This window comes from Chiloscyllium plagiosum, unplaced genomic scaffold (genome assembly GCF_037043375.1).
Source record: "Chiloscyllium plagiosum isolate Xiang-an unplaced genomic scaffold, Cpla_swu_hap1 HiC_scaffold_1, whole genome shotgun sequence".
Taxonomy (NCBI): Eukaryota; Metazoa; Chordata; class Chondrichthyes; order Orectolobiformes; family Hemiscylliidae; genus Chiloscyllium; species Chiloscyllium plagiosum.
This window is the reverse complement of record NW_028270139.1, coordinates 63,826,285-63,844,498: the sequence shown is the minus strand read 5'-3', so window position 1 is coordinate 63,844,498 and position 18,214 is coordinate 63,826,285. Positions and strand designations below refer to the sequence as shown.

Here is an 18,214-nt window from a genome sequence, read left to right as displayed (position 1 = left end):
AAGTATACTCCTACTGCCTTTATAGTCTAAGGTTTTACATGATCTCTCCTGTCTATACTTGACATATGCTTCCTTCTTTTTCTTAACCCAAACCTCAATTTCTCTAGTCATCCAGCATTCCCTTTCACCCTGACAGGAATATACTGTCTCTGGACTCTCGTTATCTCATTTCTGAAGGCTTCCCATTTTCCAGTTGTCCCTTTACCTGCGAACATCTGCCCCCAATCAGCTTTTGAAAGATCTTGCCTAACACCATCAAAACTGGCCTTCCTCCAATTTAGAACTTCAACTTTTAGATCTAGTCTATCCTTTTCCATCACTATTCTAAAACTAAATAGAATTATGGCCACTGGCCCCAAAGTGCTCTCCCACTGACACCTCAGTCATCTGCCCTGCCTTTTTTCCCCCAAGAGTAGGTCAAGTTTTGCAACTTCTCTAGTCGGTACATCCACATATTGAAACAGAAACTTTTCCTGTACACACTTAACACATCCCTCTCCACCTAAACCCTTAGTCCTATGGCAGTCCCAACCATATGTTTGGAAAGTTAAAATCCCCTACCATAACTACCCTATTATTTTTACAGATAACTGAAATCTCCTTACAAATTTGTTTCTCAATTTCCTGCTAACTATTAGGGGATCTATAATATAATCCTAATAAGGTGATCATCTCTTTCTTATTTCTCAGTTGTGACTGTTGGAAGTGCTCAGCTCCAGGACATCACTACAGTACATCAGTGCAGGGTCCTCAGCCCACCATCTTCAGCTGCTTCATCAATGATCTTCCCTCCATCATAAAAGTCAAAACTGAGAATGTTCAGCATCATTTGTGATGCTTTAGATACTGAAACAATCCATATCCAAAAGCATCATCATCATCTGGACAATACTCAGGATTGGGCTGAAAAGTGGCTCGTAACACAAGTGCCAGGCAATGATCATCTCCAACAACTTTAAATCTAATCATTGCCCCTTAATGTTCAATGGCAGTATCATCAGTCAAACTTCCACTATCATTATCCTGAAGGCTATACTGACTGAAAATACTGAAATGGACCAGCCATATATGCACAATAACTATAACAGCAAGTCAGTGTTCAAAAACCAACAACTCACCTCCTGACTCTCAAATATCAGTCCACATCTACATGGAACAAGTCCCTATTTGCCTGAAGAGGCACAGCCCCAATAACACCAAAGCAGTTCAACATTCTCCGAGGTAGGTCAGTTGCTTGATTAGCACACCATCCATCAGCTTTAACATTCACACGGTCCACCATTGATGCACTGTGGTAGTCGTATGTACCATCTACAAGGTGCACTTTCCAATGCTCTGAATTCTACCATATAGAAGGATATGGGGCAGCATCTTCAATTCATGCTCCAAGCCTAGCTTGAAATTACATCATTGTTCTTTCACTGTGTCTGGATCAAAGAGAAGCCTGTTCCAACAGGTCACTGCCAGTTTCTCCAGGTCTTTTAGGGATTGGCAATAGACAGTGGCCTAGCCAGCAACACTGTAAAATTCATTTTAGAGATGTAATAGTGGTACCGACTGTTTATGGGACATGCTGTTCTCTGGTAACTTGCTCAGCTGGCCATTGACTTATGAGTTTTGTTAGTGTCTGATTGTGACACAAACTACATAAAAGCATGGTTGAAAATCCTTAGTTTGTCTTCAACACACACAAACATATGTAACGTACGGATGTGAATAATTACATCGTATACAAAATACCTGCATTAGTGGGAGGTGGCTGCTTAGCAATCTAGAGGCCTAAATTAATGATATAGGGTCAGAGAGTCAAACTCCAGCTGCTGGTGAATCTTAACTCATTCCATAACAGTCAAGAATTTAAAGCTAGTCTCATTGCAACCATGACTACTATCAGCAGTGGCTGTAAAAACCCAGCTCACTATCATCTTTTAGGGCACAAAGTTTACTGTCCTAACCCAATCAGGCTTACATGTGGCTGACAGTTAATGTTCCTCTGAAACTGCCTAGCAACCCATTCAGTTAAGGGCAATTAGTGCTATCTGTACCAGCAACATCCAAATCCTGTGAAAGAATAACGTGGGAAAAAAAACGGTTCAGAAACACAAGATAAGATTCTCCTATCAGTAACCTGGTCAAGTTTATGAACAGGTTCTGCTTGAGCAGGAGACTTATTGACAAATTACAGTAATGTCGGCCATTTTAAGTGGACTGAAAGTCACAAAGAATTGCACATTCATAAAACTTAACCACTATTTTTTCCTGATATTCAGGAAAAGTGTGTATCATAATACTCCAGAAACTCCATGTTGAAGAATTTAAAAGCATTCAGTCATGGTCAACTAAGCTGCCAATGTTTTGACTGGTTAAATTGAATGACAAAACTGAAACTTACGGCATTAGAATTTGGGGTTGATAGAAGCACAGGGTAAGGGATAGTTGTTTCCTTCAGTCAGCGAGTACAGCCCCATACAACAGATTAGATCCACACCAATTCAAAAACCAGCGTTTACAAATACTTATTTCTTCATCAAATGGTACAAACCATCATGCGCATTTTTTATGCAGTAGTTGAAATATATTCTCTACATTTAAATAAAATGAAAGATGTTCCTTCTAACATATACACAGTTACATGCCACACAAGCTGGACATGAATTCAGCCTGAAATTTGAGTCGCTGCTGTTTAGTTTGGGATATATCCAACTAAATCCAAGTTTAGTCTCACATACTCTCCCTTAAGTTCCCAAATACACTGCTCAGATACAGTGCCTTTTTGTTCGGATCAGAAGGCTATCAACAGCATATAACAGAAAGAATGAGAGCTGACACATGGTTCTTTGTTAATTTTACTCTTAAAAAAATGTTATTTTAGTGAAACTCAGACCTTGCCTCCTTTCGTTCCACATCACATCTCCACAAAATATTATGCAAGGTTTCCATGGGAGATAATTGGATGGTTAAAACACCACACAGAGAGAGAGATAGCCAAAAGAACACCTATTTTACTAAAACATCCCAATATTTGAGAGAGTATCAATACCTTTGGTGTAATGCTTTGGAGAGTTCAAAGCTGTAAAAGAAACTAATTGAAGGAAACCTGCCTTATAAATCACAGCTTTGAATCCCATGTCAAACACAAACAAAAAGCAGCAGCAAATTATTGCAGATGCTGGAATTTGTATTGAAAACAACAATTGCTGGAAGTTACAGCAGGCCAGGCAGCATCCATAGAGACATAGCAAGCTAACGATTTGATTCGGTTCTGATGAAGAATCAACTAGACTCGAAACTTTAGCTTGCTCTCTCTCAGTGGATGTTGTCTGACCCGCTGTGATCACAAACAAAAAGCTATTAGCTATCTGCTTTGATGCAGGTTTAGAACTTTCCTCTCACCAGCTCAGATACTATGTGTTTTAGTAATGCCCCAATCAAGGAGCTGAGCCACAGCACTTGGAATATGCAGTGGAACGCTGCCAGCCATTTCTCTGAACATTCAGCCTGTCCTAACATGTTAGGGATTCTTGATCTGGATGACAAGGAAGCTCACAAGCTGCTGCAGCAGCCATCTCAACAAGTTAACACACACCGCTGTTTTATATTGCTGATGCTGTGGAATGTGTTGCTTTTAAACCCCCAAACCCCCTCTAAGAGACTCAAATGAACCAAAATACTACACAGATGGGCTTTAAAATAATCGAGTGTGAATCAATGGAGAAGACATTTGGAGAGATGATGAATAGCTTGTTTAAACATATGAATTCTATCTGTCTGTGTCTTGGAGAAGACAGAGTTAGAGAGGCAAAGGGTCAAGAGCAAATTATAGAAAACGGACCTGGCATCTGAAGCCACAAGTGCCATCCATTGGGAGCAACAGTGAGGAATTCTAAAACACTTGGATTTAAAGGAGAACAGAGTGCTTTTGAACACAGTTGGGGATTGGGGAGAGATCGGGTGCAGAGGTTAGGGCCACAAAGGGATTTAAAACAGGGAGATGAGAATTTTTTTTCTGAATGTTGTATATCAGAGATGAGCAACAGCTAGACCCCACGGCATTCAAACAGGGTCGCCATAGACCAAAGCATAAACAAAGGCTTCCCTTTTAAAATAAAAGTGATCAAGATTTACTCCCAAAAAACCTCTCTCTCTCATTAGCTCAATTTAGTGTGATAAATTACAAGGATACAAATTCAAGACATTATATCAATATAAAGCTGTTCTCACAATGCTTTTTTTTCTAAATTTCCTGTACATCTGAACATTTTTTGTAATGCCTTGTTGGCTTGTAGCCCCTGAATACTTGGTGGTTAAATTAAGACAGTAGGTGGACTGCTTTCAGCCAACATCATGAACTACCATTACGCAAACTCAAAGGTGACCCAATCTTTCACCTCCAGTGTTGTAACATCCAGTACTCTATATTCCTCTTCCACTTTAAATAATCAAATACAGTCATGTGCTCCTGAATCTCTTTTCAAGTCAAATAACGTATACAGGCTTCACATCGACTTGAATACTTTATACATATCTCTCCAAGCCTTCATTCCTTCCCACTATGCAAAGACTCTGTTCTGCATTCCAGGTCAGATTCTCTACTCATAATTCAGCTAAAATACCTCATCTCTCTCCCCACACCCCCTTTACTAACCAATTGTGACAAAGCCTTCCATCATTACCACTCTGCAACACTGAATTCCTTTTCTGGTTGGCTCTCATCAAAAAGCCTCCTCAAAGCCTTGAATTTGACCTTTGTTCCTGTCAGCTCCCCCAATTTTTACTCAGCATCCAGTTTTCCAAACTCTCTAATGATAAACTTTTGAGACATTTTGATTCATTTAAGTTGTTTTGTAAATTGTAAATTCTAAGCAAAATTTATGAATGATATATTTTTCATTGTGAATGCTGGTCTCAGCGATTTTAAAGGCACAATTATTCTTTTAGGAAGTAATAGTGCATCTCAAATGATCAGAGATATGAGATACTGGTTTCTGTATTGGTACCAATGTCCGCCTTGGTTCCTGACTGGAAATGTCCACCACTAGAAGTCCAGTGTTCAGCACATCAAAATCAGGACAGTAACTGAGCATATTATCTATTTATCTCAGATATATATGAAAGAAGTGTATAGCATAACTTTACAGAAAATCAAAACACAATATTAATAGCAATATATTAAGAAATAAATGAAGTTCCCAGTCAAAATTATTTTCTTTAGCATGCAAACTTAACCAAAGCTAATTTCAGCAGAAAATCAAAATTAGAGCCTTAACTGAAAACCTTAGTCAACATGTTGTCATTTGAAACAAAAATTTAGAAAAACTTACTTAAGCCTCCAGTCTCAATTTTGAATATAAAAGAATTTTGAAAGAAGCGGAAACAAAGTTAATTGTAGGCGGGTTCTGCAAAGGCAGAACCATTCTAGGTTCCTCAGTATACCTTCGACACCTGGTTAGGTTGTTCATTCCAGACCCACCTTGTGGGATTAGTGTCCATCTTTAGTTCCATTATCAAACAATAACAATAGCTAGATAGACTCTGAAGAAAACTTACAGGCCCAAGGCAACAAAAATATTTTCTTTAGTATGCAAAAAAAAAAGCATTAAAAGCGGTTAACAATACAGCTCTCACACCCGAGCGCTCAGCATGTACACAGCAAGTTAAACCAAAAGTGTATATAACGGTAGAGATGATAAATGTTTTATAATCACTTTACCTTTGCCACCCAGCTAAACAATGGTGCCATTCCACAAGTTATCAGCTACCTGTTTCTTTAAAAAGGTGTTGTTAAGTATGCACCCTTAGCTACATTGGTCCCGACATAAGCTTTCCTCACAGACTACACCAACTATAAAAAGGTGCTGGCAATCTACACTGCAGTTTGCACAGATCCCAGCTTTAATTATTGTGAGGTCATCACCCAGTCTCCCCACCCTCGCCTTTCACAATCAGACTTTCAAATGTCTTTTCAGCTGCACTTTGTAGAGAGAATGTGCTGAGGCCTGAGAGAACACACCCGCCCACAACAAGTGGCTCAACCAACAGAGAACTCTGCCACATTCATCAGGAAGCTTGTGAAATGTGGAAGTTCTTGCTTGACAGCTTTGTGTAAATACATGATGGCAGATACAATTCAAAGAAATCTGCTGGTAAACAGTGCTGAGACACCCATACCTGATCATCATCCTATAGAATATCTCCAAAGAAGGGGAAATTAAATTCTTGGTTTTACTGTGGAGAATTTTTTTTTAAGAAAAGAAGAAAACAAGGAGTTGTAGTGAAATTCCTCTTGGAGCTTGAATAATGGATTACACTGACTGATTCAAAGGAATCTCCAGCTTCAACTTGAAGGTCAATACGTGAAGCTAGATCAAAGAGGTGGACAGTACCACAGTCAGGTTTCCCTCTGCAAAGCACTAACCTGTGGCACTTGGCTTAAACTGATTTAATCCTCCTAACTAGTGGCCAAAATAAATACAACACACTTACTCAGTGACTCAATTGTCTTCAAGGATGCACTTATAACGAGCTAAATCAGTATTTATCGTCTGTCTCAAACTGCCCTCGACAAGGTGGCAGTGAACTACCTTAACTGATGCAGAATACATGGTGTAGATAAACTCAGGTGTGCCATTACAAACTTTATCCAAGCTTCTGACCCAATATCGGTGAATAAATGAATGAATATAATTCAAAGTCAGGGCGGTGAATGGATTGAAGGGAAACTTAGTGGACGAAGTTCCCATACATCTGCTGCCTTGGGTCTTTCTAGGTGGCAGAGATCCTAGGTTTGGAAGGTGTTTTTGAAGTAAAAGGATTGGCACCCTGAACCACACATTGGGAGCATATAGTTCACATAATTAGGACAGGAGGGAAGGAAATTGAAGGGAGATTTCATTTTGCTGCGTAAAGGGTTAATTCTTTTGCAAGCTTCCTGCAATCATACAAAGGTGTTCACAGATGGAAAGAGAGTCCTGCCCTTCCCGCTGAAAGCTATGGGCGCAGTCTTTTCTCACTAAAGAAAGCTCACATTCAAATAACAGAAGGGGAGTGCTTTCAAAAGAAGCCCCTGCAAGGGTCTCTCTGTTGGGGGGGGGTGTCAATATTAGCCAACACTGGGGAGCTAACAATGGGCAACTTGCACACATTATATTTTACACGGACGCTGGAGTGACCTTAAATAGCTGAAAAACAGTACCCTGCAGGCTTCACTTTTAAAATTACGAAGCCCAGGACCAACTCAACTCAAAATTAAAGATGCTAACTTCAGGTAATGTTATGACATAAAGGCAAAGAAATCATTAAACATTGTATTGCCATCCACAACCAGTCTTTTTCCTTGCTAAGTAGGAAAACTTGGAGAGATCTCAACCTCATGCTGAAAGTAGTAACAGTCAGTCAATAACAAGCTTAAACCAAGATTTCCAAAACACTTCAGAGACCTGGAGGAACTGAATACTGCACACCACATCACACAGAAAACAGATGCCAAATCCATTTGCTTCTGCACAGTCAGGAAGGTACCATACTCACTTTCATACACAGTACAAATGGAATTTGAGGAAATGCTCCACCAAGGGCTTAAGATAAAAGGCTTCTGCCACGTGGGGACCTGCTAAGGTACCAGCTCCCAAACGAAACGGATCCCCCAGAATTGGAGTTGACTTAACAGACTTGAGTAAGAGAGAGTACAATGAGAGATTCAGTCCAACATGCGTGTAAATGAAAGCCTACTGAACCTTACAAATAGCACACAATTTTCACCAAGGTGGGCCCAACCAGTAGCTTTTTAGCAACTTCCTGTAGATGAGGAATGCATGAGGGACATGGATAGGATAAATAGGCAAGGTCTTTTCCCTGGGGAGGAGCAATCCAGAACTAGAGGGCATAGGTTTAGGGTGGGAGGGGAAAGATTTAAAAAGGGACCTAAGGGGCAACATTTTCCACACAGAAGATGGTGTGTGTATGGAATGCCAGAGGAAGTGGTGGAGGCTGGTACAATTACAGCATTTAAATGACATCTGGATGGGTACATGAATAGGAAGGGTTTAGAGGGATGCGGACCAAGTGCTTGTAAATGGGACTAAATTGATTTAGGATATCTGGTCGGCATAGACGCGTTGGACCGAAGGGTCTGTTTCCACGCTGTACATCTCTATGACACAGCCTCACACTGTGCGATTCACAGACGGCAGCAGAAAGCAGCTTTTTTGCCTCTTCATTTCCAGCCAGAACATGGGAACGCCTTGGTATTGATCAGTGTGAACACAGAAAGGGTGGCTTTTCTCTTCCAGGCTGGCAGTTATGCCTAATGGATTGAGATTCACAAGCTCTATCTATTTACATGAGAAGCTGCTATATTACAGAGAAGGCCTGATTAGATTATATTAGATTAGATTACTTAGTGTGGAAACAGGCCCTTCGGCCCAACAAGTCCACACCGACCCGTCGAAGCGCAACCCACCCAGACCCATTTCCCCTACATGTACCCCTCACCTAATACTACGGGCAATTTAGCATGGCCAATTCACCTGACCTGCACATTTTTGGACTGTGGGAGGAAACTGGAGCACCCGGAGGAAACCCACGCAGTCACGGGGAGAATGTGCAAACTCCACACAGAGACGCCTGAGGCAGGAATTGAACCTGGGTCTCTGGCGCTGTGAGGCAGCAGTGCTAACCACTGTGCCACCATGCCACCCATTCTTCCACTCATGAAATCCTGGATGTCATTATTTCTGCAATGACCAGAATTAGCCTTTAGCCGTTTCCAATTCATTGCTGCCTCTACAAGACCATAAGACACAGGACCAGAATTAGGCCATTCAGCCTATCGAGTCTGCTACACCATTCGATCATGATTGGTATGCTTCTCAATACCATTCTCATGACTTCTCTCCATAACCTTGAGCCCCTCACTAATCAAGAAACAATCTTTCACTGCCTTAAATACTCAATGACTTGGCGTCCACATCATTCTGTAGCAAGGAGTTCCACAGATTTATCACACTCTGGCTTAAGAAATCACTCATCTCAGCTCTAAAGGGTCAACCCTTCACTCGGAGGCTGTGCTCTCAGTTCCCAGACTCTTCAACAACAGAAACATCTTCTCCATGTCCACTCGATCCAGACCTCTCCATATGCTGTCAGTTTCAATAAGATCCCACACCTGCCCCCCGCCACCCCCCACCCAACCATCTGTCTAAATTCCATCATGTATAGACCCAAAGTTCTCAATCACTCCTCATATGACAAGCCCGTTATTCCAAAGATCATTCTTGTAAACTTGTTCTGCTCACCCTCCTTAGATCCAGGGCTCACAATTGCTCACAAACAGTTCATCTCTGCTCTTGTATTCTAGTTCTCTTGAAATGAATGCTAACATTGCATTTACCTTCCTAACCGCCAACTAAACCTGCATGTCAATCTTAAGACAGTCCTGAACTAAGATTCCTAAGTCCCGATATGCTTTGGGTTTTCAAAGCCTTTCCCCATTTAGAAAGGAGTTTAACTCTCTGTTCTTCCTACCAATCTGCACAAACTCACTTTCCCACATTGTATTCCAGCTGCCACTTCTTTGCCCACTCTCTTAGCCTGCCCAAGTCCTTTTGCAGCCTCCCTGCTTCCTCAACAGTACCTGCCCCTCCACCTATTTTTTCATCTTTGAATATTCATATGGGGATAGGTTCACCAAGGTAATCTCAAACCAAGTGAAGCTACAAACAGGGCATCATAAAAACCTCCTAGTGAAGATTTTCATTATTTAGCCCAATTCAACTAGAACTCAATCTCATTATAGACTGGCTTTACTCCATACCAGGTATTTATGGGCTAATGGCTCCAAATTCAACATCCCTCCCTTTCTCATGCTCTAATACAAAGCCTCACAAAACAGAACCAGTAACATTTATGGCAAAAAGAAAGAAAGAACATTACAGAGCAAGCCAAGCTCCCAATTTCAACCCAAGACACAGAGCTCACAATCTGCTCATTATGGAAAGGGCAGTCCAGCTTGGCTCAGGGATCAGCAGTGTGGCAAGGGCACCACTGTTGCAAGGTTTGAACAACTAAGATGCTACATTGTCTGAACATCAAATGCAATTGTCCAAAAAAAAAACACATAAGGCCTTAATTTAATTAAAAAGAAGCCAATAGCTGGATGTGCTGCATACCCTAATCCTCAGAAGGAAAAAGTGAAAACATAGACATTGGGCAAGGGATGAACCAACTCAGGAGGAATTTGCAATGCACAGTTCCTTCACATCTGAATAAAGAAATTTGTACACATTCAGGGAGACTTGAAAAGACACACTGCAGATTTTCCCCGTGAAACACAGAGATTGTGTGCTTGCGGGTATGTGGTGTAGGACAATATGTAAATACTAAAATGGGTTAAGTAGTGTAAAGGTAGAAGTAACTGTACCTTTACACTTAGAATACTCAATGTGCATGTTCATATGGAGATATAGTATAATCACATTTGATCACAAGGCATTGAGAACAGTCTCTAGGGTTCCAGAGATGTGTTCTCTTTTTCTCTTTGGAGACAGCTACAGTGCACAAATGCAGATTATCAGCCTCTATACCCTTAATATGCGACCACATGACACTACTGAATGGAAACTGACCCTTGAAGTCATGCCTTCTCTAATCCATAAAGAATCTAATTCCTCATAATGCATTCCTCCAGATATTAAAAAGGCTTAAAATTCTACATTAATACTGCCCAGTCAACAAAATTCTCTACGTTTTCCAATGCTTATCTCTTCTTATTCACGAACCATCCACAATACTGGTCACCGTTCCTGAAGTTCTCCTCGCTATACTGGATGAATGGCAAAGTCAACAAAAGTCAGCCAATCAGCTGTATGGTACAACACGGCTTTCTATTTAAAATTTCCACTTGATAGCTAAATGGCTAAATGCTGTCCTCTTTAAAACATACCACTCAAGGTGGCTCCAATCCCTTCTGTTAGCCTATCTCAACCAAGGTTATGGTAGAAGAACTACAGCCTACATCAACTCCACTGGTTTGAAAGTGGTTGGGCAGGTAGTGATATAAACTCAGCACGTAGCCAGGGTTTAGAACACAGAACATTCCAGCACAGTACAGGCTCTTTGGCCCTCAATGTTGCGCTGACCTTTGAAAACAATCTGATGCCCATCTAACCTACATTGTTCCATTATTATTCATACGCATATCCAATGCCCATTTAAATGCCTTTAATGTCGGCAAGTCTACTGTCGCAGGCAGACCATTCCATATCTCTACTACTGAGTAAAGAAACTATCCCTGATATCTGTCTTTAATCTCAATTTAAAGCTGTGTCCCCTTGTGTTAGCCTTCACCATCCGAGGGAAAAAGCTCTCGCTGTCCACCCTACCTAACCCTCTGATTATCTTATACGTCTCGATCAAGTCACCATTCAACCTTCTTCTCTTCAAAGAAAACAACCTCAAGTCCCTCAACCTTTCCTCATAAGATCTCCCTTGCATACCAGGCAACATCCTAGTAAATTTCCTTTGAACCCTTTCCAAAGCTTCCACATCCTTCCTGAAGGTGACCAAAACTGCAAACAATACTCCAGGTGCGGCTTTACCAGTCTTTTACAGCTGAAGCATGACCTCATGGCTCCGAAACTCAAACCCTCTACCAATAAATGCCGACACACCATATGCCTTCTTAACAACCCTATCAACCTGGGTGGCAACTTTCAGGGATTTATGCACCTGGACACCAAGATCTCTCTGTTCATCTACACTGCCAAGAATTTTACCATTAGTTCAGTACTCTGCATTCCTGTTACGCCTTCCAAAGTGAATCACCTCACACTTTTCTGCATTAAACTCCATTTGCCACCTCTCAGCCCAGCTCTGCAGTTTATCTATGTCCCTCTGTAACCCACAAACATCCTTTGGCACCATCCACAATTCTGCCTACCTTAGTGTCATCCACAAATTTACTAACCCAACCTTCTTCGCCCACATCCAGATCATTTTATAAAATGACAAACAGTAGTAGCCCCAAAACAGATCCTTGCGGCACACCACTGGTAACTGAGCTTCAGGATGAACATTCCCCATCAACCACCACCCTCTGTCTTCTTTCAGCTAGCCAATTTCTGATCCAAACTGCTAAATCACCTTCAATCCCAAAATTCTATTTTGTGCAATAACCTACAGTGGGGAACCTTATCAAATGCCTTACTGGAGTCCATGTACACCACATCAACCACCTTACCTGCATCCACTTGTTTTGTGACCTTCTCAAAGAACGCAATAAGGTTAGTGAGGCATGACCTACCCTTCACAAAACCCTGCTGACTATCCCTAATCAAATTATTCGTTTCCAGATAATTATAAATCCTGTCTCTTGTAACCTTTTCCAACACTTTACCCACAACCGAAGTAAGGCTCACTGATCTATAATTACCAGGTTTGTCCTGACTCCCCTTCTTAAACAAGAGAACAACATTTGCTATCCTCCAGTCTTCTGGAGGGCAGCACGGTGGCTTAGTGGTTAGCATTGCAGCCTCACAGCACCAAGGTCCCAGGTTTGATTCCAGCCTCGGGTGACTGTCTGTGTGGAGTTTGCACATTCTCCCCATGTCTGCATGGGTTTCTTCCGGGTGCTCCGGTTTCCTCCCACAGTCCAAAGATGTGCAGGTCAGGTGAATTGGCCATGGGAAATTGCCCATAGTGTTAGGTGCATTAGTTGGAGGGAAATGGGTCTGGGTGGGTTACTCTTTGGAGGGTCGGTATGGACTTGTTGGGCCGAAGGGCCTGTTTCCACGTCATTGGGAATCTAATCTAATCTAATCTTCTGGCACTACTTCTGTCAACAACGATGACGTAAAGTTCAAAGCCATAGGCTCTGCAGTTTCCTCCCTGGCTTCCCAGAGAATCCGACGATGAATCCCATCCGGCCCAGGTTATATTTTCAGACCTTCCAAAATTGCTAAAACATTCTCTTTGTCAACCTCAATCCCATCTAATTTTGTAGCTCCGTATTCTCACAAACATTGCCCTTTTCCAATGTGAATACTGACAAAAAGTATTCATTAAGCGCTTCCTCCATGTCCTCAGATGCCACAAACAACATTCCACTACTATCTTTGATTGGCCCTAATCTTGCTCTAGTCATTCTTTTATTCCTGACATATCTATAGAAGGCCTTAGGGTTTTATTGATCTTATCCGCCAACACCTTCTCACATCCCCTCTTGGCTCTTCTTTGTCCTCTTTTTAGATCTTTTCTGGCTAACTTATAATTCTCAAGCCCCCTAACTGAGCCTTCATGCCTCATCCTCACATAAGCCTTTCTGATTCTAGTCGCTGTTGGTTAAAAAGCAGGGTTAGGCTCAGTTTGACTGCCTGACCAATTGAATTGTGCTCAGGTATGGTCTCAATTCACACCTGAAGAATGACCACTAACTTATGGGCTTAAAACCAACATAAACGTGCCTCCTGCAAAAGGTGCCACAGAACTGTTTGCCCAAAAACTATACTGCTTTCTCAATGAAAGGATACAAGGGAAACAAAAATTAAGACATTTTAAATAACTACTAATAAATTTATGTGGCATTACTCAAACTATGCCTGAGATAGGTTTTATCCTACTCAAACGTACAACAGAAATGCCTGAGCCAACTGATCTGCAGTGATTTAATAAAAGCATATTTTCGTAAATGGTATTCCATGAAGTCTAGCAACATATTCAGCTTGAATTGTATCCATACTACAGTAGATACTGCAAATATGTGACCTTGATGATTATATGTTTGTGTAGCTATGAATTCTATTCCTTGTCTTACCAAAATGACAAAACTCTGAGGTTGCAGGTGGATAGGAAACAGGATCGTGCTGACATGTGGTGATTTATTTTGTTGGGGGTGGGGTGGGGGGAGGCGAGTGTTGGTGGTTAATGCAATTACATGTTTAGGTCGTCTGGGGAATCAGAGCAGGGTAGACAAGGAACAGATACAGGGAGTAATCCTTTCCTAAGGAACTACAGGAGAAACCTTGGAAATCGTGAAATGGGAGAGCATTTGTAGTTTCTCTTGAGGGAGACAGGATTTGAAAAGATAAGACGACCACAGCTGGAGTGAGAACCCATTGCATGATGATGTGTCTACAATGTAGATTTCACTTTTGGATGCTGATTTCAAAACTAGAGGCACTAAGACGTGGCTTAGTACTGCAAAGATGGTTTCTAAAAAATAAAATCAGTAAGTCATTCTGCAACAGTGAACTAAATGTACCAGTTCCAACGAGATATATGACTGCAGTTAAGTGCTTGGCTGATCCCTGCAGTGTTAATCAGATTGGGGGATTATACTTCTTCTTTTGTGACAGGCAGAGTAAACCAGATAAAGCCATTTGTGTTGTTTTATTTTTGGAAGAAAATAATGAGTCTAGTTCAAAAGAGATCAGGTTTTCTCTTTCAATTTAATTCTATTCAAGGAAACTGATCATTGCAGTGGAAGCTTTTTCTCTACATTCAAAACCACGAGAATTTGGGATAGAAACTTCAAGTTGTTCGAATTGGGAGCTATTAGGCCATCAGAATTATGAAAAGGTTGATGCGGTTAGCTTTATAATTCCCAGATGAGTCTGCCTTTACAAAAAAAGAAAGAAACTGGAAGAAACCAGCCAAGTCGAAACTTAAAGAGCTCCGATAGGAATATCATTCCCAGGACTCGAATCCATGGAACAGATGGTATTGGGAAACTGACAAAACTTTGTCTTGATGTCTGTGCTAAGACTTTCCTAATTGGAGTATGTACTTTTTTCATTCATTTTCTCTTTTGTGTAATAAACTTATGTTTATGATGTGAAATAATATCTGCAGCCTCTTATAAAATCATTTCAGTGATTAACTATCATGGGCCAGCATGGTGGCTCAGTGGTTAGCACTGCTGTCTCACAGCAACAGGGTCCCAGGTTCAATTCTAGCCTTGGGCAATTGTCTGTGTAGACTTTGCACATTCTCCCCGTGCCCGCATGGGTTTCCTCCAAAGATGTGCAGGTTAGGTGAATTGGCCAGGCTAAACTGCTCATAGTGCCAGGTGCGTTAGTCAGAGGGAAATGGGTCTGGGTGGGTTACTCTTCGGAGGGTCGGTGTGTGGACCGGTTGGGCCGAAGGGCCTGTTTCCACACTGTAGGGAATCTAATCTAATCTAACCAAACGAGACAATTGAACATATTGGCCGACCAGGCCAGCTTTCATTCTGAAATCAGACTTGTCCAGTAGCACCATCAGCTAGGATCATGACAATTGAAAGAATGACGTCAAGATAAAGTTGCAAAATAGAAATGAGGTCAAAACAGGAAATTGGAGGGTGTGATTAGCAAAACAGTAACATAAAGGAGTGTTACAATTACAGGTAACATGCACCAGGTCAGAGACTTTTAAAGCATGAACAGAGGTGTGTTTGTGATGCTGCAGATAGAAATCGGATGCAACATGAAAACTTATGCATTGTGAATTCCACATATCTTTTGCAACTTTTTTAAAAAACGTCAAACTGGGAGCAAAATACTGAACAGATACGACAGTTAGGAAGGAATATGGAGGTATTTTGGAAGGTTGAGGGAGGGCCATGACTTGGAGGTGTTGTAGTGGTGGGGGGGGGGGTGGGGGGGTGGGGGGGTGGGGGGGGGGGGCAGACAGACAGATGGATTGTGGTGGTGATAAGAAAAGGTGCATTGTGCTTGAACATGGCATAAATATCCCTCTTTTACTGAGGGTCTGAAAGGCAGAGTTACAATTAGTAGAGGAGATGATGGAGACTGTGGATATTGGGAATATCGGCCAAGCACAAGCAAGATTAGGAAGAGGGTCTTGAGGGTCCATGTCATAGAGATGTACAGCATGGAAACTGACCCTTCGGTCCAACCCGTCCATGCCAATCAGATATCCTAATCTAATCTAGTCCCATTTGCCAGCATTTGGCCCATACCTCTCTAAATCCCTCCTATTCATATACCCATACAGAAACCTTTTAAATGCTGCAAATGTACCATCCTCCACCACTTCCTTCCATACACACACGACCCTCTGAGTGAAAAAGTTGCCCCTTAGGTCCCTATTACATCTTTCCCCTCTCACCCTAAACCTATGCCCGCTAGTTGTGGACTCCCCCACCCCAGGGAAACGACTTTGTCTATTTACCCTATCCATGCCCCTCATGATTTTGTAAACCTCTGTCAGGTCACCACTCAGCCTCCGACACTCCAGGGAAAACAGTCCCAGCCTATTCAGCCTCTCCCTATAGCTCAAATCCTCCAACCCTGGCAACATCCTTGTAAATCTTTTCTGAATCCTTTCAAGTTTCACAACATCTCTGCTAGAACAGGGAGACCAGAATTGCACGCAATATTCCAAAAGTGGCTTAACCAATGTCCTGTACAGCCACAACGTGACCTGCCAACTCCTGTACTCAATACTCTGACCAATAGAAGAAAGCATATTGGTAGTACTGTAGAAAGCTGCCTTAATTGAGCTTATATATAAAAAGCAAAAAAAAGTGAAAGCAGGCGTTTTAGAAGACAGCTTTCTCCGCTTCTTCCTCTCACCCATCACTTTCCTCCCCCAAACTCATGCCCAGTTCAAATCCTGAATTTTGTTGCAATTTTTTATTCGCTTCTGTTTCAAGTTTGTCTCCTTTAATCTTTGTTGCCATACCCTGGCACTGCAAGTTTCTATCTTGCCATATCTAGTGTATGGGATACAATAATTTGCTTTTCTTGCTAATTCACTTTGCTGAGACGTTTCCGGTCTCTGTGGTTTCCCATGTATTGTATTCTCTTAAACTGTTGTGGTGTCATTGTGAATGTCCAGACAGAGTGCCCTAACTGGCAGGTTAAAAGGCCAATTGCATACAAGATGAGAAATGTCACAGATCAGGAGGGGGAACCTCAGTGACCGAGTTCTGATAATTCAATTCTTAAAACACATTTTTCAAAGTCATTTTCTAAAAGCAAATTTTCTCAGATTCCTGCAACCAACCCCATGATCTTTTTTTTGACTCCAAAGGACAGGTGTAGCAGATGCATGGGATTGGAAACCCTAAAAGTACCCTTCCAAGTTGTACATCATCTTGACTTTGAAACAGATCACCATCCTTTCATCTTCACTAAATCCAAATCCAGCTCTGTGGCAGTACCTTTGCTACGCAAACCAGTAATTTCAGGGAGCAGCTCACCATGACCTCCTCAATGATGTGGCATTGATACTGCCCCTGCTACGAACACATAGGATGACTGAATAAAAAGAAAAAGAAAACTTATTGTAAAGTATCAAAATTGGAAGGCTTTAGAAATTACAGTAGTGGATCAATGTACAATTTAGAAAATGCCTGAATTGCGAAGAGCTGGAGGTTATAGTTCACAAGGCAGGAGTTGGGGATTGAGCGTTTGAAAGATCACAGTCAAAACAAACCCCAGGTCAAATTTTTAAAATTAGCTAGAGAGACAATTGCCATAACAGACTTTGAAATGTGACTGTAAAACAGACCAGACATGATGAAAACAACTCGACAGGTGAGTTCTCCCAGATCATTAAAACAAACATCAACAGGATTTGTTAGTTTACTGGAAACCCATACAACAATAAATGACAGTATTTGATAACTACAATGTCTAACACAAACAATATATTTACTTCCACATTTGGTGTTACTTTAACATGGGCAGACAATCAGCAAACACTGGTTCAGTTTACCACAATTTGTCAATAGCAAGTCTTCCTATCAGCAAGGAACTGTGCCACCTCTCATCGCAAATCTAACACAAATAAAACATATCAACTTGAAAACCAGCAATAAACTGGTTGCAAATTTGTACCTTATTCATTAGTGTAAATGGCCACGCAGGATTATTACCCCGAAAGCATTACAGTGGCTCAGCACTGAACAAAGAGATCATTTGCATTGTGAAGATAGGCTTTATATTTCTAAAAAGAATGTTTTAACACCAATATCACTTTCAATATAGGGGACCAGTTAGATAAATATTAGTTAAGTGATTCAGAACAGATTCAACACCACAGCTTCAATTCCTGTTATGGCTGACAGATCGGTCACTTTGTCTTGACCGTACGAGCAAAAACTGACCGAAATAGCTGAGGGATCTGTTCAGGCTGAAGCATCAAGACAATAATAAGCCAAAGCCCATCTCCAGATGTGATGAACTGTTTTAACATTGCTTGGACTCAGACA

The 18,214-nt window shown here is 41.4% G+C and overlaps 1 protein-coding gene across 5 annotated transcripts in view; it reads right to left on the bottom strand.

Annotated features, from left to right (window-relative positions):
* The window catches only part of tbc1d1 (TBC1 (tre-2/USP6, BUB2, cdc16) domain family, member 1), a 293,630-nt gene that overhangs the window by 185,716 nt on the left and 89,700 nt on the right, over positions 1 to 18,214 (bottom strand). Inside the window, exon 1 of one of the 5 annotated variants that reach the window (XM_043693170.2) lies at positions 5,711 to 5,857. The exons of the other annotated variants lie outside the window; for them this stretch is intronic. Within the exon in view, the coding sequence (XP_043549105.1) occupies positions 5,711 to 5,740 (30 nt within the window). The 5' untranslated portion in view covers positions 5,741 to 5,857. Of the gene's footprint in view, positions 1 to 5,710; positions 5,858 to 18,214 lie in introns of those variants that run through there. 5 annotated transcript variants of the gene reach the window in all.